The sequence below is a fragment of the Salvelinus sp. IW2-2015 genome, linkage group LG24 (genome assembly GCF_002910315.2).
Source record: "Salvelinus sp. IW2-2015 linkage group LG24, ASM291031v2, whole genome shotgun sequence".
NCBI lineage: Eukaryota > Metazoa > Chordata > Actinopteri > Salmoniformes > Salmonidae > Salvelinus > Salvelinus sp. IW2-2015.
In genome coordinates, this window is record NC_036864.1 from 7,550,782 (window position 1) to 7,576,546 (window position 25,765).

Consider the following 25,765-nt stretch of genomic DNA (forward strand, 5'->3'; position numbering starts at 1 on the left):
GACAAACTCACACTCATTCTTATGTTTAATGAATGTATTGTATAGTGTGTGTGTGTCAGGCTTACAATGATGGCAACAACATTTGAGAGCGCACTGACCCTGGTGCTAGAGGGGGTACGCAGCTGGAGATTGAATGTTTGAAAGGGTGCTGGACTATAAAACGTTTGGGAGCCATTAAGTAGCATATTAAGGTAGCTTATTAAGTAAAAAACTGGAGCTGAGGAAAACGATAACAGAAACAAAAGCAAGCTGACCTAATTGTATGTTAGGCACATCTCATGAGATAATGTCCATATAACGTTTTTTATTAACTGAATCAATTCAGAGAAAATTMAACATAGGCTTTAGCATGCAATATATTGATTAATATGTAGACTACATACAGTGCACATTTTGCACCTAATTGACCTAATATATGCATCAGATTTGATTTAAATATCCCGCCCTGCGACGCTTGCCACGCGTCCGCCCCCGCGAGGCAGTAAAGCAAGCACACACACACACACACACACACACCGACCGAGCTAGCGTTTCCCACTCTGTTCGGTCAGTATTGTCAGTGCGACCAAGAGCTGACAACCAGCAAGTATTCTCTTCAGTAAATTTAAATATATCTTTGATGAACAGAAAACGAATTTAATCGTGCGTCGGAACTATCATTCTGCCATTTACAAAGACCAAATAATAGTTTCAAAACCAGTTTAATTATCGCTATGTAGGTGTCTCGGTTGGAGTACTAGGAACGGGAGCACGTTGATCTGTGATCCAAGATGAGTGGGACCAACGCGGCTTCTGGAGCGGCGCCTTGCCGCTTTGCTCACTACTTTGTGATATGCGGAATAGACACCGAAACTGGGCTGGAACCGGACGAATTAGCCGGTAAGATTACTTTCTTATTTTTTATGAACCTTTTCTCTATGAGGTAACTATGCAAAAACAACGATTTTTTCTAAAAACGATCTATTTGATTTTAAACTAATACACTTGAATCTTAGTGACACTGTCAATGCATATAATTTATTTGGAACATATTTTACAGTCTGAAGGTAATACATTATGTGCTATATTTAAAGACAACAACATAAAGACAATACAGTTGCAGCCTGATATCACCTTGTTTACATTCTTGTAGTCTCTGGTAAACAAAGGTATTGGGGACATTTCTTCACATGTTTGTCAGACCTGTTTTAGTGGACTAAAAGAGAGAGCGAGAAAGCAATGGCTATAATGTCATTATTTCAATGGTAAAACGCCAACACTTCTTATGACGCTGGTGTTTCAGTGAAGGATGCAAAAGTGGAGGCTTTTAGGATGTTTTTGTTTACAAAGGCTGCTACTGAGGAAAGTCATTGTTATTTCAGTAATAAAACAGTTAAAACCCCATGAACCCTTCCTCAGTTAAGAAGAAATTATATTATATCTCTGCATATATTTTAGGTTCAATCAGCGTTGGACTCAGGTCCTCTCTCTGTTTTGTGTTTGGCGAGGCTGTGTGTTTGTTCAGTGCAATAGCAAGCTCTAAGTACTCTCTGTTAACCATGCAGGTCCCGTATTGATTTCAGGGTCACCCCTCCAGTTTTGCATCAGTGACTGAACAAAGTGCACAGCCCCCTAAAAACAAAAGCAGAGGCCCTCCATCGATCGCCAGCCTCCACTTGGCTATGTTCAGGGGCCAACTGAGCTGCGTTCAGTCACTCGAACACTGCCAAATAGCAGTATTCTGGTGTTGCTGCATGTTTTTAATTAGTTTGCATCCTGTTCATATTGAATTACCTGGCAGATTCAGACTCGTATTCTCCTGTTGAGTTAAAATATTTCCTCTGTGACATAGTCCTTCTATAGAAAGGGAGCTTTCTTTGACATTGAGTGCTTTGCACGTGGTTCTGTTGGATAAGTAGAAAATGTTCCTGTATGGTCACGTCATGCTGTTGTTGCATATGATATCACATGTCTCCATGGCTGAGTCTATGTAACTAGAAGTTCAGAATTACTTAACGGTCTGTGTGTGTTCACAGAACAGCTTTACCTCAAGTGAGTGAGCTGTGATTGCTTCTGATTTGAATCCTTTGTCCTTCGGAACAGCTCTTCTAGTACTTTCCAAGCACAATACTTTAGAATGGGAGGATTCAGGATTCCTTTAGTTGCATGTTTAATCAGACACATTTAGCCTCTCTATGGGGGCCAGGATTTTGGGACAATCAGAGTGCTGAGCGGGGTGATATTTTGGGGCTAATATTTTGATTCTGTGAGGATTCATTTGCACTGGGGTGAGGAGGCATCATGAATGATATGACACAGGCAGTTCAACAGCTATCGGGTTATGACACTGGGATGTTCTTGTCTGTGTTCCTGTCTCGTCTCTAGAAATGTGTGTGTGTGTTGTCTCTGTGACTAAATTCATGTTGCTGTTTGTCTTTATTTGCTTGTGGTTAAGTCTGCACCAGAACCATTTGTTGCCAGTGTGTGTGTTGATCTCAGGCTGTGGCGCGTCGTTGATCCTCAGATGTGACACTGCTGAGCATCCACCACACTGAGCCCATATGCCTCCCTGTCTGCTGCCCTCACACTGATCACCCCAACCCTCTGATCATCTGCCTGTGTGTCTGTGTGAAACTGGGGCACAAGTTAACAGTCGGAAGAGTTGAGCCATCAGCCGTTAGGAAAGGAGAGGGTGAGAGAAAGAGATGGCGTGTTGGAGTGATTCTTTAGTAGAGTGGCCAGAGTGGTAATGTCTGTGTTGCTGTTGATTTAGATCATTCAGAGACTGTATCTCTGGTGTGATGATTAACAAAGCTTTGTGGGCCAGAGTTTAAGTTTCTTTAGGGGATTTGATGAATCTGTCTCCAGACATGATTAGATAGTTGAGACGGCACCACCTGTCAAAATCATAACTCTGCTGTTCTTAATCCTACATACTACTACTCAGCAAAGTCTCTCAGGAAGTACTATACCTATACTTGGGCATTATGATACAGTATGTCTATGGGTCTCTGATTTGTGTGTGTGGTTTTGGCGTATGGTAGTCTGCCGCAGCATTTTCTCCATTGATCTTTGAGTGCTCTATAGTGGGCTATTCTGGACGTCCGTTAACATAGCATTGTTTATCCACAGACACGGTGGGAAAAGTTCTAGTAGAATCCATTACAGGAGCCATTTGTAGACCATTATCTCCTCCCCCTCTCACTCAGCATCCAATCTCCCCAGGGCTTTGTCATCTGCCCCAGTGAGCAACTGAACATCCAAACTGACATTCATTTACAATTCAGATCAAGCTGCTCGTCGCCCACTGCTCTCCTCCCCCACGACTCTCCTCAGATTGCCATGATGGATATCATTGACATCAACATGTCGCCACTCGCTGTGAGCTTCTTCTTTATTAGCTATCGCTATAGCAGCCCAAGCCTGGCTTGTATCCTGTTTTACAGTGGCTGGTTTGGTCCAGGCTGGTTTCCGTCTGATCCACATTAGGTTCAGGCCTGGCCTTGCTTATTTTGAGCTGTTAATGTGGCTCTGACTCCCATCCTTCCAAACCACTCCCATTCCCTTTGTGTGGCAGTAGGCCTGTTTCCCCAGGCCCATTGTTCTAGGCGCTAGGGCCAGACTTCCTGTGGATTTGACCGGCATTCCCGCCTGCATGTGTGGCTGCTGGGGGGGGGGGGCGGGGCACTGTCCCAGTGGATGCCATCTCTCTCCCTATTTCTTCATTCAGTGAGCATGGTAGTACCACACTTTTCGTTGGCTTTGACCTCAATGTTTGTCCTCAGCGATGAAACATTTCCAAACTAGAGGAGAGTTGAAGTGTGTGTCACTCCTATTAAAGGGATAGTTCGGGATTTTGGCATTGAAGCCAAAAAGCTACTATCCCCGAGTCAGATGAACTCATGGATACCATTTTTATGTCTCTGTATCAATATGAAGGAAGTTAATAGGTAGCATTGGCTCGCGAAACTAACTAGCTTTAGCGCAACGACTGGAAGTCTAAGGGAACAGCTAGCATGCTACAAGTTCATCTGACTCTTGGGAGGTAGATAAAAGGCTTATTGCCAAAATCCTTTTCGTATCACTTTAATTGTGGCACTATAATAGAAGTCTTACTCACTGACTGTATCAGAGTCTTGAAGTGGTTTATATATATCCTGGCTGGTGAATAGAGCGACAGAAATGGTCCACTAACAGAGGCCCGCCACCAATGTGTTGTTCGTTCCCTGTATTCTAGGACCAGCTGCATTGTGTGTGTGTGTGTGTGTGTGTGTGTGTGTGTGTGTGTGTGTGTGGTGTGTGTGTGTGTGTGTGTGTGTGTGTGTGTGTGTGTGTGTGTGTGTGTGTGTGTGTGTGTGTGTGTGTGTGTGTGTGTGTGTGTGTGTGTTGTGTGTGTGTGTGTAGCTGAAAAGTGAGAAAGGGTGTGTGCTATTCTGGGAGTTGAGGTTGGCACACCAGCTGTACAGGGAAAGTTACTAGGTCAGTGTTCTATCCTCGTGAGACTCCCCTCTCCTCACCTCACACCCCTCACTCTAACCCCCCACTGATGGGAAAGGCATGCACGAAGCATCCATAAATATAAAATGAAGGAGTCTTACTGACAAACACACTTAAGATGCAGCCTGTACCAGTGAACAACAGATGTTAAGCTTTCAGTAAGCAATGATGCTATGTACTCCATCAGGTGAGAATTTACCTTTTTAGTCGATCCTGTCTCTTCGGAAAGGGGAGAGTCTCCATCGGCTCCAGTGGTCCCAGACCTCCCCTTTCTCCCCTCTTTTATCCCCGTCCATTCATCCATCATCCCCGTCTCCCTCTTTCATACCGCAGACTCCTCACACCGGTCTTTAATCCTAACCGGCACATTTGATAATGCCTGATTAAGGTTGGGTTAGTGAAATCGTGCGTGTAATTCAACCCCATCCATAAACTGTATTGGCTAATACATGCGCATATTTTCTATGTCTCTAGAACTCTATACGTGTCCCTGGAGTGCAAGAGTGTACACGTGTAGGCTACAAGTGTACTTGTGTTTCTGGTGATATGACCTACACGTTGATAACGGAATGTAGGCCTGTAGGGACTACCTAAACAAGCCCAGTGAAGGAGCCTCACAAAGGGATTTGAAGGGCTTTACTGCTGGCCTTGGCCACCTGTCCTCCAGGGGCCAGTCAAAGTCAGCACAATGCAGCCCTTGGCTAATGCTAATACAACACTGAAATATGCTAATGATGACACGGGCCAGCGCTGATGCACACCATTGTTGACATATGCTAATGACCATGTAGGAATCTGTTAACCTAAACCATAGGCTAACACTTATGCTAGTTGATATTAATAGGTAAACATTGTGGCTAACACCTTCAGTTCTCTGGTGATGTGACCAAGGAGGTTTCTCTAGACAAAGGAGAGGGGAAGCTAAATGTCCTCCAAAGCAGAGTACTCTTTTAATGGTCACACACTGAATTCTCCTTTCTTCCGACTCTCTCTCTGATTTTTTTTTCTCTCTTCCGCTCTTGCTCTCGTGCTCCCCCTCTCTCTCTCCCTCCCTCTCCCCTTTCTCGCTCTCTCTCTCTTCACTGTGTAGTGATTTCCTCCATCTCTCTATGCCATCGTCTCCTGTGTGTAATAGTGTGATCTGTAGTCAGGCTAGTTAGCTAGGCAGCAGGCAGGGCTATCTATCTGTAGTCAGCCCTGCCTGCTGCCTAGCTAACTGGCCTATCTATCTGTAGTCAGGCCAGTTAGCTAGGCAGTAGGCAGGGCTATCTATCTGTAGTCAGGCCAGTTAGCTAAGCAGTAGGCAGGGCTATCTATCTGTGTGCTGTGTTAAGCCTGTTAGTTTAATCCATTCAGACAGCTCCTCCAGGCTACACTGAGCAGTGYTCCACGCTTTAACAATCTCTCTAATCTAACGCAGGCCTCCACACACAAACACGCACGCACATGCAACCACAGCCTCTGCACTCTGCTTCCCTGAACGTTTGACCCTTTTAGACATAAGGGTTACTCAACTCCACTACCACAGAGTCACCCTGTCTGCTTGTTTTTAGTCTTCACCAAGGAGGTCAGGTGATTCACCTCTATTACCTAGTGATAATACTAGTAGTAACTTAGTAATAACATTTATGCCAAAAACCTGTGAAAATGGCCAGACACTGAAGTTGACGCAGACTGGAATTCAATGAAAAAAAAACGATTTGTTTGTTAGGTATAACGTAGGCTACTCTGTCCTTACAGTGTAGTCTAGCAAGAAGCTTGTTAGATCAATGTCAGGGACACTGTCATYACCATTATCCCCATCGATCACTGTCGACCTGTCAAGTGTTTTAAGTTAAAGATCAAGATCAGAGGTTAAGAGTTGGAACCGACCCACCTGATCATGATGGATACCCAGCCTCAGGGAGGAGTGGGCGAGAGGTGGGGCTGCTGTTGCTGGGAGCCTGTTGCCACGGTAGCACCGTCGGTCCCCCAAACCCCCCTCCAAACACACAAATACCCCCGACCTGTCTCAAAACGAGCAGTTGATCACTGAGGGCTGTGCGCCCCATTTCACACACCCCTCCCCCGTGTGACCCTTGACCCGGTCTCCAATATGGTCCCTCTATCCCTAGGCTCGGCAGCAGCAGATGTGGGAGAATGGGGTGTAGTGGGTGAGGGGGAAAGGAAAGGAAAAGGGATACCTAGTCAATCACAACTGAATGCATTCAACGAAAATGTCTTCCGCATTTAACCCAACTGGGACAGGGAGTTGTTGTTTTGGTAAGGCCAACCAGAGGCTTAACGTTATTTATACTGGTGGCCTGTTGGAGAAATCACATTTCTGTGGTTATAGGCTTCTAGCAGATTCTCTTACAGCTTTTGTCGATTTGATTGTTCTGAAGCTAAATTTACTCTCGTGCTGCTTTTCTGTCACATTTTCTCCCACTGTCTTTTTCTTCTATAATAGAATGACTCGCGGTCCAGAATAGGCACCAGGTAGAAATCTAAATGGTTATAGTGAGGTAATGTGTCCTTGGTTCTTTTTGAAGTGCCAACTTTTGTCTATTACGGACCATGTTTTAGTAGAGTTTTGTAGTGTTCCAAATAGCTCAGCTGTTTGTATGATCTGGCCTTTATTCATCCTGTGGTAAAAAACACAATTTGTTACATCTCTGAAAGTCAAACAACCTGTTTGTGAGGCGCTCTGTGACATTTCCATATACTATCTGACATTTCACTCTCTCTGTTTCTGTCAGTTATGCTACTGTCTATGTGGAAACAGTACTGGCAGAGAAGCCCATTGACTAGTGTTGGGTTCTGAGAATATGAAATATACTTACTCATGTCACTGAGGGGGAGAGGGTAATGTGTAACGTTTACATTATGGCAGGATATGTTATTGTTAGCCATCAGGGATCTTATGGGAGGAGTCCTCTGGGAGGAGAAGAGACACAGTCTGGTACCAATCACCATGACAGCCTTGAGTTGGGGAGGAGTGAGCACTTTGGGGCAGAGGTCAGGTCAGATGAAGTGAGGAAGAACAGATATCACTAAGGTTCTGTCTAGCAACAGGGATGCTTTGGCTGTACAGATGTGTAGGCGGAAACTCGGCCTAGGAGAAAGGGTTAAATATCAGTGCTTGTGTGGAAATGTTTTTGTCTAACGCAGCTGTATTGATCCTCTGGGAAGAATAAACTTGGTTAAGCTTTCATAGGTTCTAATTTTCAGAGTAAAAACACTAACACTAGGAACAGAATTATCTGCCAAAATAGAAGTGAATGTGCTGAAAATCACTGTAACCAAATACTGTAGCTCTACACTTTTTTAGGTGACGAGAGCGGAGACTAGTGGAATAACTATACATCATGAAGGTAGCCTCCACAATCCTCATTTGACGTTCAAATGACTGGAGTGTTGTATGATACTCTTTCCTTGTTGGAAAAAACAGATGTACTTAAAAATCACTATGGCTGCGATTTTCTATGAATATGTCCCTTCTGGAGGGGATTGAAGCTGGACTTGAATAGACGCTGTAGATTGCCACTGTTATATTGTCAATTTCAAGAAGACTTCCTGTGGTTTTCTACAACGAGTCAGTCTGCACACTCTGCTCAACTATGAGAATCCTGATGTATATTACATACAAGTCCATGTCAGTTAAGCCACAATATATGACAATCAGTGGTAGCCTACCCTTGCCTGACTCCTCATTCTTCCTCTGTTCTGTTGTTCGCAACAGACTTTAGTCTGAATCTGACACATTTAAAGTTGTTTGGGTGACGTGGTTTGTGGTGAAAACAAAGTGGTCAACGATTGGATCGTCTATAACCAATCAAAGCCAATTATGTACTTCGAAAGCGCCGCTTCACCCACGTGTGTTCTGGCTCTGGCCCAACCCATTGTTTTCTGGGACCAATCAGACGGCCCGAATGTGTTCGTATTTGAGCGTGGCATAGCGTTTGAACGGAGCAAGGAGTCTGGGTAGCCAGGCAACGCCTATCCGGTACATGTAGGCTCCTGAGTGGCGCAGCGGCCAAAGGCACTAGAGACGACGTCACTACAGACCCTGGTTCGATCCCAGGCTGTATCACAACCTGCCGTGATCGGGAGTCCCATAGGGCGGCACACAATTGTCCCAGCGTCGTCCGGGTTAGGGGAAAGTTTGGCCAGGGTAGGCCGTCATTGTAAATAAGAATTTGTTCTTAACTGACTTCCCTAGTTAAATAAAATAAAAAATACTGTAACATAATGGTTTTCCATTCCCATAGAATGTATTGTTTGTGTCGTCATCATGGTCAGTTGCCAGGTTTAGTATAAAGTCTTCCATGAACTCTCTGACTTCCTCCTATTGGCTGACTTCTCCATCCCAACAATAGCATGTCCAACAATAGAACCACAACATATATTTAAGGCTCATTATACAACACAATTCATACAAAACATATGCTGCTTGTTCTGGTAGCCTAGTGGTTAGAGTGTTGGGCCAGTAACCGAAAAGTTGCTGGATCGAATCCCCGAGCTGACAAAGTAAAAATCTGTCGTTCTGCCCCTGAACAAGGCAGTTAACCCACTGTTTCCCCCCGGCGCCGACGACGTGGCTGTCGATTTAAGGCCCCCGCAACTCTCTGATTCAGAGGGGTTGGGTTAAATGCGGAAGACACAATTCAGGTGAATGCATTCAGTTGTACAACTGACTAGCTATCCCCCATTGCCCAATATGCTGGTTTCAAACAATTAATTTATATTCCTCTATCCATCCCTTTCTCGCCTCCCCCTCAGTCTCTCTGTCAATACAAGGGGCAACAAGTGTTGTTGTTGCTGTGTGTACCCTGGAGAATGGATAGTGGTTATACCCAGTGATGAAATAGCACACAGACCGCAGAACCCTGGCTGTACTATGTCCTGTTTGTTTTGCCTCTGCTCTGGAGTGGGCTGACCCAGAGAGGGCACTGTCAGTGTCACTGAAAGACATTTCAAAGAGACCAGGCTTCTGTTGAAATGGCTGACTGGGATTGAGAAAAAGGGCACGGAATAAAGAGGGGGAGAGAGGCAATACAGAGAAATAATGAGAGGGAGAAGGATGGAGAGAAAGAATGAGAGGGTTACACACAGGGAGGTGGGGACCCAGGGAGACAGGGAAGAGAGTCATCTCTTGGGAGAATCAAATGATGAAGAAGAGGGAGAGAGAGAATTTATGAAGGGCAGGAGAGGGATAGGAATGTAGAAGAAGAAGAATGATGCTTCTGGATGAAAGCGAGGGGAAAGTCCCTGTCAGATGAAGAGCTGTGTGTGGTTTAGTGCACGCTGGTTCATTTCCATCCATCACAGGATGATAATACTACACCGCCCAGCGTCCCTAGCAACACGGGTCACACCGTCAGCAGAACAGCACCCGGCCTCCTCCTCCTACTCATAGTAACGTTGTGCTGTTATATCCGAGGTGCCGGCTGTAAATCTCTTTGCGTAACTAACACCCGATAGCCATCTCCCATGACAGATTACAGCACAGGGCAGTGGTAGGCTACAGGGCTGCAGGCGGTGCCTAGCAACAGGACTATCGCCGCGGCGTCCAGTGTGAGGCCATGCTACTGGACAGTCAGGGATTATTCATGTTGTGTAAATCAGAACATTGAAGAGCTGAAATGTATTAATTACATCATTCCTGTGTGCCAGCCAGACCAGTTGATGAATGAGAAGAGAAGCATGTTTTTATAGAGATTGCTATGAGCACAGACATGCAATATCTGTGAGCTTGGTGTAGCAGATGTGGTTTTTAGAGCCCTTTTCTCATCTGTGAATCTGTCCAACAAGCATTTTTATGTAACGTCAACATGTATGAATCTCTATTTTAATATCGGTTTCAATGTGCTTAGTTAGATTATGGATGTTTGGATACATTTGTGAATATATTTGAAGAGCTCCAATGCAACCGACAGTAATGTTGATTCAACGACTTGATAGAGGCTAAAGCTGAGTCACATTGGCTGTCCAGTCCAGAAGGAAAGCTACAACTTCCAAGGCCCTCGGAACATTCCAGAACATCTAGTTGCCATGACAACCCCGGAATATGTATCTAATTGGTTCACAGTATGGTCAATCTGCTAGGGATTAATTGGAAGGCATTCTCTGTTGTGGCTGCTGGGAAACGATCTTTCAACGTGTGTGTGTGTGTTTGTCTTTCTGGGGATGCTTAGCTGGCCGGTAATGTCGACTTTGTTCTTTGACCAAGCTCCAACTCATCCAGCGACCTGTGCCCTGTGATAAGCCTGCTGGGTAAACAATACGTGACCGCAATCAGATAGGACACATTGATCTCTCTCTGTTTCTCTTTCCCTCTCCTTGTCTTGCACAGGACAGACGCGCGCAYGCACACACTGTGGCTGTCGYTACATCCCCAGGCTGTCCCTACATGTCTCATGTTGACAGAGAGACTAGCAGAGGCTGAGGGCTCTTCAGTGGCCTACAGATACACCGCCATGATAAAGACATGTAATAAGTAGCTCCGGGGGGCGGKGTCACTGCGGCCATAAAGCCTGAAAGACTGTGGGTAGTCATTGGCTAGGACTGTCTCTTCTCCGTCACACGCTGATGATTCATACAGAGCGGCGTTTATGGAAAAGGATGGGGCAGATAGGGACAATGGGCTGGCAATGCAGGACTAGAGCTAACAGAGAACCCYGTCTGTTCTAGCCATTCTGTTTCTATGTACAACATACATTATACTTCTCCTGTCTGCTCCATTGAAATATCATTCATTTAATGGTCTGCTCATTAAAGCAGACCATTAAATGGGGGAGCGAGAGAATGAGGCAGGTAGAGTGCACAAGAGGGCAAGGGCAAAGCGGGAAATATTGAAGGAGCATCTAGGCTTGTGATGAAAATGAACATTGAGGAATAGCTTTTTGATTATGTCTTCGTGTAAGCCCCAGTCTTGTTTTGGTATATCCTGTAGTAAACAGTCCGTCAGTAGCAGTGTCTGGTAGCACAGATTAACCTCAGTCACTGGGGTCTATTTTTACTCACGTTGGWTGTGTCTCAAATGGCACCCTATTCCCTAAATAGTGCACTACTTTTGACCAGGGCCCATATGACTTTGGTCAAAAGTAGTGCACTTTATTGGAAATAGTGTCATTTGCGAAGTAGACGTTCACACTGCTGGAGGACTGTGATTGTATGGCGCCTAAGCTCTTTTCCGTAACAGTCACACTCAGCAGTGTTAGGTTCTAGAGTAAATAACTCACGGACACTAGAGAAGCGTAAGCAAGTAAAATTCTCCCCGAAGGGTCAATACAGCTGTAATTCAGACATAGACATGGCTTCCCTCGTGGTGGTATTCATACCCCACTTTGGGTGGAGTCTCCTCCTTATCGTTAAACATTGCATCATTCTTGCTAGGCAGGGAACTAAGTGACATGAGCCTTGAACTGTTTCTCCCCTTATCAGTGCTGTCACATGCTTTTCCTGCACGCAGCCCCTCCCAAGCTTCATTATGGSCCCCCWCGTGTCTCATGTGTAGCTAATGTTCCTATACTTCTGAGTATAACAATGATCCAAGTTGAACCCCCAAAGCCAATTGGGGGTTCTGGTCACCCCCAAAGCCAATTCCTCCTTTGGTTGTCTTTCCTTCCAGTTCTCTGCTGCCAATGACTGGAACGAACTGCAAAAATCTCTGAAGCTGGAAACACTTATCTCCCTCACTAGCTTTAAGCACCAGTTGTCAGAGCAGCTCACAGATTACTGCACTTGTACATAGCCCATCTATAATTTAGCCCAAACAACTACCCCTTCCCCTACTGTATTTATTTATTTTGCTCCTTTGCACCCCATTATTTCTACTTTGCACATTCTTCCACTGCAAATCAACCATTCCAGTGTTTTACTTGCTATATTGTATTTACTTCGCCACCATGGCCTTTTTTTGCCTTTACCTCCCTTATCTCACCTCATTTGCTCATATTGTATATAGACTTATTTTTCTACTGTATTATTGACTGTATGTTTTGTTTATTCCATGTGCAACTCTGTGTTGTATGTGTCGAATTGCTATGCTTTATCTTGGCCAGGTCGCAGTTGCAAATGAGAACTTGTTCTCAACTGGCCTACCTGGTTAATTAAATAAAGGTGAAATAAAAAAATAAAAACCCAGACTCCATCAGCAGATAGGGGGGAAAAAAGCTCCAATGGTGTGACAGTATAGATTAGTTTGGTGTGGAGGAGTTGGAGTGGAGTTTATAATGAGAACGCTTCCATTGAGAAGAGGAAAGTAGGAGGGAGGGGTTGGCTGTGGTCAGATATTTTTCTCCTGCTTCTTAGGCCTATTACAAGATTAAACACATTTCTATGTCTATTTACCATGAATTGCGAGACTTTAGAATGATTCGTTTTTTTTCCCGATCTGAAAAATATACTGGACAAAACCTGACAGACATTCTCAGTTGATTCATTCTGAGTTCAGCTGCTATAGGCTCCAAACCACCTGCTCTCCGTTGAGATGGAATTGGCTAGAGTCTGTAATACTGTTAAAATGAGAATGGATTGGCGTGCCGAGGTTGTGAATGGCAGTAGTAGCTACTTGATATGTGGATGGGCAAGTAATCTCCTTCCAGCTGTTAAACATTTATCAGGGTACCCACCAATGTCATTGTGTGTTTTCCTGGATGAAACACAGAGCGTAAATCTCTGTTCTCTGAAAGCCTCATTTCCCCACCAGGAAAATAGATTGTACCTCGCTCTGCTCTTGTTTGCTTTATTTGAGTCGGTCTGTTGGCCACACTGACTGAGGTTGTTGCAAAAGGCACTTGGCGTTAGATACCCTGGCTGCGTCTGTGATGATAAAGACAGTAAACGTCAGACTGGCTAAAAGCAATCTGTCCATGTTCTTTGTAGTCAAACTAGTTTATGTGCGTTTTCTGTTTTGTTTCAGTTTCTTTGTGGGCCATGTTTTTGTCTTGTATGCTGTAGGTTACATGAAGATGAATGTTACAGTAGATCATAGCAAAGGGCTGTACTGAACTATTCAAAGTGAACATAGATTATTCCCATATACATTAAGGTTAGGGGTGGTACTGTCTGTTATCCTTTGATAGTATTCATTCTAGTGCTTGTGTAACATGGATCAAGTCGACCCTCAACACTACACCAAATTACTTTCCACCCAGTTCAGGAGCAACTGTTCTCCTCATGGAAGCCTTGTTATAGGGTGCATCTTTTGACCAATGGGTAAAATTGTCGATAATCTCCCTTGAAAACCAATGGTCCAAACCTTTTGGAGTTGTTACCCTTGTAGAATGGCCAATAATGCTGAGCGAATAACCAACTTTTTATTTAATAACATTTTTTTTTGGGGGGGGGGGGGGTTATTACACAACTCATTGACCGATGTCGGTTCAATTACTTGAACTCCAGTTAGTTCAGGTTTTTCTGGGCCCAACGTGCCGTTTTCTCTAGAGAGAAATCAAATAATTTATGAGAGAGTGGGACGCTGAGCTGAAGGGAGTTGTAGTTTTCATTTAAGCAGATATTCAGTCTAGTTCAGCGCAGAAACGTGGTGATTAACTACTATGACCATAATCCATTGCGTCTGTTTTTTTTCTGGCTCTGACAGAGATGGATACACTTGTACGCCTGCTACATTAGGTTAAATACACACAGACCGCATGAGAGAGGAAAGGAAACCACACATCGACGAGAGAGAGGGATAGAGACAGTTCGTGAAAGTATGCCTTAGCTACTTTGATAAACTATTAAAATGATGGTCGGACARCTCTGCAGCATACTTAGGCAGGCTAGCCCAGCTAAATAGGATGACTGAAGACAGTRCAGTATGGGGAGAACAGAGAACGGTGTCTGGCTGTTTGTAGCTACTGCCTGAGCATGAGATGATGATATACAAAAGAATCAAGTCCTTAAAAAAACATAAGTATTTTATTTCATAGGAAATTAAATTTTTAAATTTTAAATTTTATTTAACTAGGCAAGTCGGTTAACAACAAATTCTTATTTACAATGACAGCCTACCCCGGCCAAACCCGGATGACGTTGGGCCAATTGTGTACCGCCCTATGGGACACCCAATCATGGCCAGGGTCTGTAGTGACACCTCAAGCACAGAGATGCAGTGCCTTAGACTGCTGCGCCACTCRGGAGCAAATGCATTTGAACTGAAATCGACAACCGTGATTATTTTTTAAATAATCGAATCGAAACCGAACTGACCTCAAAAAACAATCAATGGAGGCTAGAAGAAAAAAGTGGAMARTTGCATTCTGTCAGCTAGGCTGGATTCTGTGCTAGAATTAAGGATAATGGCTACCTGACGGGCTCAGTTTCCCATTGAACTCGCCGTCTTTCTTCTCGAATCCGCAGGACATAAAACAATATAGAGGGAAGATGGAGACATGACATGTAGTATTTTAGTATACACTTTTCATATTCATTCGAAAGATTTCTCACAAAAGCAAGCGTATCTCTGAAATTATTAAAAAAATATATATATTTATTTGAAATGTCAACGGAGCACATACCAATCGTTTTATTTTCATAGCTTTTTACATTTAATTCAGCTCGTCATGCTAATTTAGCTTTTTGTGACCCGCGGAAACAACTTTAAAGACGACGRCCATAAAATGTAAAATCCTCAAAAGTTGTTTACGAGTAACCTGCACTGCTATATMAACAGAGCTCGGTGCTTATTATCGGATGTATTAGGTTACGAAATCCAATTTTATTTTGACATAAGATTAATTATATATTAGAGCGACCCCACTGAACATTTCAGAACCCAAATAATCATTTCTTTTTTTCTTTTTTAACAAAGTGAAACTTCATCACCAAAGCGCGTCCGACCAAGTATGGTGTGAAAACATGTAGAGAGTGATAGCAGGAAACTTGTAATGGAGACAGATGGACTGTTGTACGAGATCTGATGGGGCCTTGGTGAACGCAGAGCTCCACGCCATGGTGATTGAYGAAAGGTGTCAGTGGCRTTATGATGGGGGAAGTCCAGCTGTATTATCTTACAGCTCTATCTGGTGTGAAGGATGGTGATGGTGGCTTGTTGTGCTGGCTCGTGGAGGATGGTGATGGTGGCTTGTTGTGCTGGCTCGTGGAGGATGGTGATGGTGGCTTGTTGTGCTGGATCGTGGAGGATGATATGCTGAATTACAACTGGTTCCGGTTCTAATTTCTGAAAGCCTTGAAGTCCATCTCCATCCACCATTGTTTTGTCTCTTTTCTCTTTTTTGTCTCTCAGCTTTCCTTCGTCTTATCCATCTGTAGTCAAGTTGTACGGTGGATGTTGTCTTTATACTCCACTGTTGAGGCCTCAATCTGTGAGAGCTGCTCTATGTAAAGTGGCATGCTATTTCAGCTTGTTGCAGGATGTTGCTATCCGTACCAACAGATGAACACACAGATTGTTAATTTGCATGTTGCCTTAGAGACACACACACACACACACACACACACACACAGTTGCTCAGGTGTCGTTAGGGCTCAGTGATCTGTTTCCTCTCTGGCCATCTGCAGCAGTAAGCATCACCAGATAGTTGTGGACTGTTGACATTAAACAAGGGATTCTTTGTCTGTTTTTATAAACATTTAGGGGTGAACAAATGATTTGCCCTTTCCTACCCTACCCACCACCCACACACTTGTCTATCTCTTTCTTTCTCTCTCTTGCTCTCTGTCCTGTACACTCTCTTGCCTGGCTTCAAGTGAGCACTCAGCTTTGTTGGCCTGAGCTTGTGCACTACAGATCTCACTCTCTCACGCACTTCTACCCTTTGTCACTCTCTGTAATAAAAGTGACCCTTCTCTCTCTTCTTTGTTGTGAAATTACCTTAGCATTGTCTGTTGGTTGTCAATCAACTCACGTGTCCACTCGTTTCAACACACAGGTACCCCTCTCTCYGAGGTGGCCATGGGGCTTCTAATGGGGCGACGCAATTAACATGTGTTTATAGGGTTGAAACGGGATGATGTAACCTCACTTCAACCAGGGCCAATAGTCTCTTCAGAGCATTGGGATGCTAAACATGTTGCCGTGGTAACCAAAGGCTTTTAAGCAAGTCATATTATGCCGTAGGGGTAGATGGGTTGTTCGGTAGAGAGAGACCCCACCCCCTCCACCACCATAGTCCCATTCTCACTCTGCTTAGGCCTAATTATATTTAGATCATTTACGTTGGCTGTCAGTGGTTGGCGTTTTGGAAGCATCGAGGCAGCAACATATTTGACCCTTTATGCACAGCCACACACACAAAACACATATTTTTCAATGCACAAGTATAGTAATTTTAAGAAATAGTTTCCTTTCTTCAGAGCCCTCACTGAGAGACTATGCACAGCTCTTAGAGACAAATGGATCAAAGATGGCCGCCGCTGGCCTTCAATGTGCCTGTTTGTGTGATCTCTGCCCTTGTAGTGCTGAGGGGCTCTTACGGGGTTACAGAGGGCTCTTACATGGCCGTGCTGCGTGGATGTGTGTACAGCACTGTGGGGAGGAACTAGTCTACAGAAGGCTCCGTAATACCACCGTAATTAGTCTGAGGGCCAACCAAGCCAAAGCCTTATCTGTGGATATCAAAGGAGACGGAGAGAGATTCAGATGTTTAGTTCCTCTCTCTCTTTTACGCTCTCCCCCGCTCTCTCTCGGTCTTCCTCCCCTTATCTCCATCTCTAACTGATGACAGTTCCCTCTCCTCAAGTGCCGAGGGCCAATTTGTTCCTTGTCCTTTCATCTCCCTCAGGAATTGAAATGTGCTGCCAGTGGCATTTTTACCACCGTTATTTTTTTTTATTTTGTTCATGATCACTTTATTTAAATAATCTACCATGTGATTACTGGTGTAGAAATATCGCTAACCTTGACATCTGAATCGAAACCTCCTTTACGCCATTATACTGTGTTTACATTTTTTTTGTTGCCAGAAAGACTGTTTATTWTGTAAGAATGGCATTGCTAGGCTTTTCTTTCAAAAGATAAAGATAAACCTAAGGGAAGGGAAATGTTCATATGGGATGTGGCTAGTTATTTTGGGGTTGTGAAAACGTCAGACAGGCAGAGTTTTCCCCTGGAGGTTTGAGAGCTGGCACTTCTCCCTAGTGTACACTACACTGAACTCTACAGCTGTTTTCTCTCTTCTTTATCTCTTTCTTTCACTCACTCTCCTTTATTCTCCCTACATCTATCCCTGTCTTTGATGTTTTCATACACTCACTCCCTCACTCTGGTCTCCTTTTTCTCTTCTCTCCTCTAAGGCTCACTCACTCCCTCACTCTGGTTCTCCTTGTTGCTCTGTGCTCATCCTCTAAGGCTCACACACTCCCTCACTCTGGTCTCCTTTGCTCTGTGCTCATCCTCTAAGGCTCACACACTCCCTCACGCTGGTCTCCTTTTGCTCTGTGCTCATCCTCTAAGGCTCACTCACTCCTTTTTTCTTTCTTCACATTCCATCTACCATTTCTCTCACTTGCTCTCTGTATTTTTCAGTCTAACAATCCCACCCTCCCTCTTCAGTGTTCTCTCCTGGCAGGCTCTCTCCTCTCTTTGTCTTTCAACAGGAGGCTGGGTCAGTCAGGCTGTATACTACTGCAGCTGGCTTTACCCCTGTGGAAATACACATTTGGACGAGCCTACATTAACTTTTTATATAACCCTGCGTGATCCTACTGAACCCAGATGACTCTTCTAGAGGAACACCTGGCCACCTGAATACACCTCTGTACCACACAGCTTGGTGGACACTGAGTCAGCTCAGACCAGTCACCAGTCATCGTTTTCATCACTTTGTTATTGCAATGCTACCATGAAAACAGCTGTTAGTACTGCCCTCATTCAAGTGCTTAATTATAAGTTGCTCCTGCCCTCAAAACATAATTTTGACAGGTAACTACTAGCCGGCCTACTAGTTTTCTCCACAGGCCGGTTTGTTCCCCCCCTTTCATCAGGTACCACTTCCAGGATGGGCTGACGTTTTCTGTCTCCTGCTTCATGTTCACTCCCCAGTGCACCTCTGACAAACTCCCTTCTGAGCACTGCCTGTGTGTTAAACCCCTCCTGCAGTGTCTTTTATTTATATCCTTTTATCACTCCGGAAACAGCCTGTACCGCCCCTCGCACGGTGTTACAGCCGACAGCACGCACGCACACCTCCTGCACAGCATGCTGGGAAATCCCAGTTGCATATACCTGCCACCTGGGGCAAGAGTCACATGTCTGTCATTATTCAAAATAGTCTCGGACCTTTGTTTTATAAGGGAAGAAACGGTGTCTGAAACTGTAAACTGAAACTGTCTGAAACTGTGCTGTCACCACCATGAGTTACAATGGTGTAGCTGTGGAGTATCAACTTTAAGGTTTCTCTGTTCGGTATCTCCCTTAAAGTAGKGCTGGAATTSMCAGGGACCTCACAATACCATATTATCACAATAACTTTGCCAATACGAGATGTATTGCGATTCTCACGTTTCTGTATGTATTGCGATTCGATCTTGTGATTTTTGCTTTAAACATATTGCTCACCATGTCTGCTGCACAGAGCCTTGAGAAAACGAGTTTTGATCTGTCATGGAAATAAGTGCTGAAAATATATTTAATATTATTTTRAAAAGAAGATGGAGAACAAATTAGTTTTGGTGCAGCTACAGCAAACTAGAGCAAAATAGTATTGCGACATTGTCAAAACGATCCGAAATATCGTCAAAAATAATATACCGATTATGTAACTATCAATTATTATATATATTTTTTTTCTCCAATACTTTAAAGCGCCATCTTTCTCTCTCCTAAACAAACGGGGATGATGATGCCGTTGTGTCATGGGGAAAGAATGTTGGACAGGTTCCACTGTGGTGAACCCAGCTTAGCAGGGATAAAAGATCTGTTGCAGAAGCTTTTTCCCCCTCCTAAATCCCACATCACAAACATGTCATTTTTCCCTCTGTTTTGTTCAGATCCATCAGTTATTACAGGGTGTGGAAATGCATCTTATGTTGATTAATGGGTTGTTATGTCCTTTGTTTTGTGATAATTGTTATTCCTATAGTGTGATTATTATTATTTTTTTTTAAAGCTGCACCTGTACTCACTCCCTTCCTCAGCTACACCTCCACATTTAGCATAGGGATCAGCAACACCTTCTAATTGACCTGTCATAGGATCATGTTACAGTGAGTCATTAAGCTGGGATAACTCAACCTGGCTCAACGAAGGACCCTTGGGAGAGGGGTGCATGCGCCTGAATAAAAATGAGTCATCCATACACCTCCTCTTTYCCCCTTCCTTTCTTTTCTCTCGCCTTCTCCTCACCCTCCTCCCACTAACCCAGGCTCACATKACTCTTTCCCTCTGTTTTACCCCTGTCCTCCCGCTCTCGTCTCTCCTCCTCATGGAGAGAGGGGACAAAGCAGTGGCTGAGGGAATGACAGTGGTGACATCAGCGTGCCAGTGTTCTATCCCTTTACTTGAGCCAATAGAGTGCTGAATAAGGCCATCAGAGCCAGGCTAATCTGGGCTGTGACACATGACCATTGTGACAACACACACATACACACAGGCTGCCACTGGCAAACAGAAAGCAGATGCACACTCACACCAACGTATTCATGCACACACTGKTCTTCTGTCTCACACACACACATTCGGCCCTGCACATCAAAGCGCCTCATGTAAAGATAATTCATGATAATTAAGAGATTACAAGGTGGCGACCCTGCCCCCTACCTATTTATCTTGTTGCCAGGAGACAGATGCTGTGCTGCTATATATAATTGGCCCGTCAGCGTCCGGGTTTGGCTGGTGTAGGCAGTCATTGTAAATAATAAGTTGTTCTTAACTGACTTGCCTAGTTACATTTTTATTTTTTATTTTTATTTCACCTTTTATTTAACCAGGTAGGCCAGTTGAGAACAAGTTCTCATTTACAACTGCGACCTGGCCAAGATAAAGCAAAGCAGTGCGACCCAAACAACAGAGTTACACATGGAATAAACAAACATACAGCCAATAATACAATAGAAAAAGTATATATACTGTGTGTGCAAATGAGGTAGGATAAGGGAGGTAAGGCAATAAATTGGCCATAGTGGCGAGATAATTACAATATAGCAAATAAACATTGGAGTGATAGATGTGCAGAAGATGAGTGTGCAAGTAGAGATACTGGGGTGCAAAGGAGCAAAATAAATAACAGTTTGGGGATGAGGTAGTTGGATGGGCTATGTGCAGTGATCTGTGAGCTGCTCTGACAGCTGATGTTTAAAGTTAGAGGGGGAGATATGAGTCTCCAGAGTCTTCAGTGATTTTTGCCATTCGTTCCAGTCATTGGCAGCAGAGAACTGGAAGGAAAGGCGGCCAAAGGAGGAGTTGGCTTTGGGGGTGACCAGTGAAATATACCTGCTGGAGTGCATGCTATGGGTGGGTGCTGCTATGGTGACCAGTGAGCTGAGATAAGGCGGGGCTTTACCAAGCAAAGACTTATATATGACCTGGATCCAGTGGGTTTGGCGACAAATATGAAGCGAGGGCCAGCCAACGAGAGCATACATGTTGCAGTGGTGGGTAGTATATGGGGCTTTAGTGACAAAACGGATGGCACTGTGATAGACTGCATCCAATTTGCTGAGTAGAGTGTTGGAGGCTATTTTGTAAATGACATCGCAGAAGTCAAGGATCGGTAGGATAGTCAGTTTTACGAGGGTATGTTTGGCAGCATGAGTGAAGGATGCTTTGTTGCGAAATAGGAAGCCGGTTCTAGATTTAATTTTGGATTGGAGATGTTTGATGTGAGTCTGGAAGGAGAGTTTACAGTCTAACCAGACACCTAGGTATTTGTAGTTGTTTACATATTCAGAAGTCAGAACCGTCCAGAGTGGTGATGCTGGACGGGCAGCGATCGGCAAAGGTTAAAAATATATATACATGTTATCTATTTTTTAAATTTTCTTTCTGCTGTCACTGTGGCACTGCCAGTCTTGGTTGGGTGGGCTTGTAAGTAAGCATTTCCTGGTAAGGTCTACACCGGTTGTATTCGGCGCATGTGACAAATACAATTTGATTTGATTTCAGCACTGTAGCACTGCCAGTCTTGGTTGGGTGGGTTCAGCGCTCTGGGTGGTGTGGTTGGAGGCTATGGGGGAAGAGTTGTGTGTGTATTGTACATGATTGTGTTGGAGAAAGTTTGGCAGCATTCACCTGGCATTGTGTCTCTGTATGTGTGTGACTGTGTGTGTCCTGACTAGGCCCTGTGCCCAGCCTGAGCAGGTGCTGGTCTGGTGCGTACTGGAATGTGTTCAGAAGGCCAATGGGGACAGGGCCAGCACTGCAGGAGGCAGCAAAGCTAACTTTAACACTGAGCTACTGTTCCTAGCTGGGGAAGTAAAGTATTAGCCAAATAATGAAATGTTAATAGCTTTAATATTCCCATTTTATTAGAGTCTTGCAATTATATTAGTCTTAAATCATGACTTAAAGCTTATCTTTTTCCTTTTACAACCTGTACATTTCTCTATAATTATCATATTTTGTCCTCAGAATTCTTTGTTCCTACTTTGTAATTTCACAGGCTTCWTTCATTGATGATAGTGGCATAATGTATTCAGGAGACACTCTGATATGGAGAAGCTTTTTGAAGTTAGTCTAGAAGCCCATGGGATTGTCTGCCATGACGGGCCCTACTGCAGAATGCCACATCTATCCATTCATAGTGCTGGCGCCCGTCTCTGTCAGRGCTGGGAGACGATCAGGACAGACGGTGTTGTCAACCATCCACAAAGCTACGATCCCACAGAGCTGATTCAACCCAATGACACACCCATGCATGCATATACAGACATTAGAGCACACACACACACACACACTATGGCTACAGCCACATCCGACTGACGCCAATTCTGTCATGGCAACAAAGCCTCTCAATCATTCTCTGTGGCTGCCATCTCCAGCTGCATGTATTGTCTACTATAGTCTCCCTCAGTATAGCACGTATGAACACCCTGCAGCCCAGCCTGCTGAATACAACGCATGCATATACATCGCCGTCTGGAGCTACACTGTGTGTGTGTGTGTGGTGTGTGTGTGTGTTGTGTGTGTGTGGTGTGTGTGTGTGTGTGTGTGTGTGTGTGGTGTGTGTGTGTGTGTGTGTGTGTGTGTGGGTGTGTGTGTGTGTGTGTGTGTGTGTGTGTGTGTGTGTGTGTGTGTGGTGTGTGGTGATGAGTGTGTGTGTGTAGTGATGAGTGTGTGTGTGTGCGTAGTGATGAGTGTGTGTGTGTGCGTAGTGATGAGTTGTGTGTGTGTGTCTGCGTAGTGATGAGTGTTTGAGACCTTTCTGATTGTATAGATGAGCTGATTGCTGCTGTAATTGGCCAGTGTTGTGTGTGCTGATGCTGAAGGGGGAGATGGGGTCTGAGGGAGAACACGTGGGTGTGTGTCTTTCTCTGGGGGGATTTTAGCTGTAAACAGTGGTGCATTAATTGGTCTCTGCTTTCAATCATAACACAGTCAACTGGAGCTACAGAGGACTAGCTTGGGAATGGTGGGTGGGGTTTAGTTTATGGATGGAAATAATTACGGCAAATTCTAATGTCATGGAGGGAGAATGTGAGCGGTTGGGAGAGACRGAGAGAGGGAGAATGGCTTTTGCTGCCTTTGATAGGCCATGAAATGAATGAGCACACTGGATAGAATAACATTACTYCATACCCTGTCAATAGAATTCAGCTCATCACAATTACCGCTAGATAGATGARAAAATGACACTTTCAGAAATGCCTGAAATAAGGGAGGCTACTTGTCTTGTGTTTTTAAAGGTGTTGTCACTTATGAGATTGTAATCTGTGTGTGCTCCTCTGCGCTGCTCCATCCAAGTCCTTGATCTGTGGTCGGCTCACTTTGTCTGTTCGGTGTTCTGGTCTGGCTCAGRCTAGGGCTGTCRCGGTAACCGTATTACCGSCGCACCAGCAGTCACRAGTCATGACCACAGTCAAATTCCCTGTGACCGTTGGTCACGGTAATCCCAATCYAAWACTGCACTAATGAATGGCGCTGATGGGTAGCCTACCAAACTGGCTAACGGCCCTCGTTAATGGCCTGGTACCAAGAGCTCTAGTGTCCCTATAATCATCCTCTAAACACTTCATGATTGAATTTGAATAATCTAAATGGTCTGAAGGAGGACAAATGGTGATGGGAGTTTGAGGTCCCGTACCAAAAGGCGAAGAGCAAGCAGCTGTAGGCTATTAGGGCGTAGAGGCCCCGTCCGGCAGGGGGGTGGGGGGGGGGGGTGGTGTGTGTGTGTGTGTGTAACACACAGGATGGAGGGAGAGACAGCAACTACTGTTAACTCGCACTAGACTAACTTCTTGCTAGTTATTTATCATCCCATCTGGTTACAGAGTACCTGTCTTGACTGAATCATGCCGAGAGAAGCTAGCTAATTGAGGCGAGCCATAACGACTTCTCACCATCCTACAGTTATCCTACACATAACCACTCCATTCAGATTATAGTGTAAATAGCAGCCTACCTGTTGGCTTCTGGTCGTTGTTGCTTTTCTTTCTCATTTCACTTTTAATTCTGTCATTTTCCATTGATTTAGACATCTCCTAATCTACACAAGCAGGGCAGCAATGCAATTCTCTCTCCACTGGAAGCGCAGCGATCAGAGCGCATGCCTTTATTAGTGATTTATTAGTCACATCATGCAGTACTTGTGTTTTTCTACGTGATTTCTAAGCCATTCCCAAGTTTATAGGCCTATCACAACTAAATAAATCATTGATTTTATTGTGATGGTGAACGCTATATTAAATGGATTTATTTGACTTTTTAAAATGACGATGTTCCAAAGGCAGAACAGACATGTTTATGTTAAGAAACGGTCAATTACTGTGAGCCCTAGGTCAGGCTGCTTGGACCACTGTCTGTCATTTCCCCAAATAACAAATATCGTACACACACAGAGAGTAGGAGACTTGGTTTTAACAACCAGCGCCAGGGCGTTGGTTTTGGCTTGAGTTGACTGGTCAGAACTGTCTGGATGTAGGATTTCAATGTATTGTCCCAGGTCTCTCTTTTGTACTCCTGAATTATACATCTATGCATCTCTGTTACACATTCCATTATAGTAGATTATCATGATTGTATTTTAAAATACCTGCGCATCTCCCATTGTTGTGTGCTATACAGAGACAAAGCACAGGCTGTCCCTAGGAATGTTGCGGAACATCCACTGTCCTTATCTCCCCCCTTTGACCTCCCACCTCTGAACTTCAGTGGACCTGTCACACTGTGACAGCAGGGGGAACACCATGATGAATCTCATGTTTTTTCCCCTTCTTATCGCTCAAAGGTCATACTGTCTCTTATTATCCTCCCCCTTTCCTACTGTTGTGTGTAAAGATGAGAAATTGCTATCTTTTTCATTGCTCATCCTTTCTTAAAGGCCATTTCTCTATCTCCACTAGCTCAGGATGCACTTCATTAAACAGTAGCAATCTTCCTCCTCAGCTGGTTGCTCTTTGAGGTAGCAGGTTCCAACAGACACACACACACACACACACACACACACACACACACACACACACACTTTTACGGTTATTGTTTTACGGGCCTTGTGCTGTGATATAATGGTCTCCCAGGCAAAATCGCCTAGTTTTATGGACCATAGTGAGATCTGATGAACACTGCCCAACCCTGGATCCGAGAGGTTGATGAACTGCCTGACATTAAAGAGATGGACAGCTATAGACTGCCAACCACTACAGTATAATAGCCAGTAAGATCACTTTCAGTGACTCCATGTGACATAAAGGTATAGTGGAAAACAAGGTGGCACAACAGGAAAAACACTGGTGAACAGGTGTGATTCAATCAGCACTGTCCTTTGTGTCTGAGAGAGTGGAAGGACAAAGGGGAGCGTGAGAGAAAGAACAAGAAGCAGAGGGAGGGGATGAAGGGGGAGATATGAGAGAGAAGTCTCGCTATTGCTCGACTGAGGTGGAGTATATCATGATAAGCTGTAGACCACACTACCTACCGAGAGAGTTCTCATCTGTATTCTTCGTAGCGGTTTACATGCCACCTCAGTCTGAGATTGGCACTAAGATCGCATTGAATGAGCTGTATTCCGCCATAAGCAAACAAGAAAACGCTCACCCAGAAGTGGCGCTCCTAGTAGCTGGGGACTTTAATCCAGGGATTTTTTAAAATCAGTTTTACCAAATTTCTATCAGCATGTTAAATGTGCAACCAGAGGGAAAAGAACTCTGGACCACCTTTACTCCACACACAGAGATGCATACAAAGCTC

At 44.4% G+C, this 25,765-nt stretch overlaps 1 protein-coding gene across 1 annotated transcript in view; it reads left to right on the plus strand.

The window, feature by feature from the left end:
- The first annotated feature begins 530 nt into the window (after window positions 1-530).
- Window positions 531-25,765, plus strand: part of LOC111951413 (DENN domain-containing protein 5B-like) — a 79,283-nt gene continuing 54,048 nt past the window's right edge. Inside the window, 1 exon segment of the mRNA XM_070434778.1 lies at window positions 531-879. Within this exon segment, the coding sequence (XP_070290879.1) occupies window positions 771-879 (109 nt within the window). The 5' untranslated portion in view covers window positions 531-770.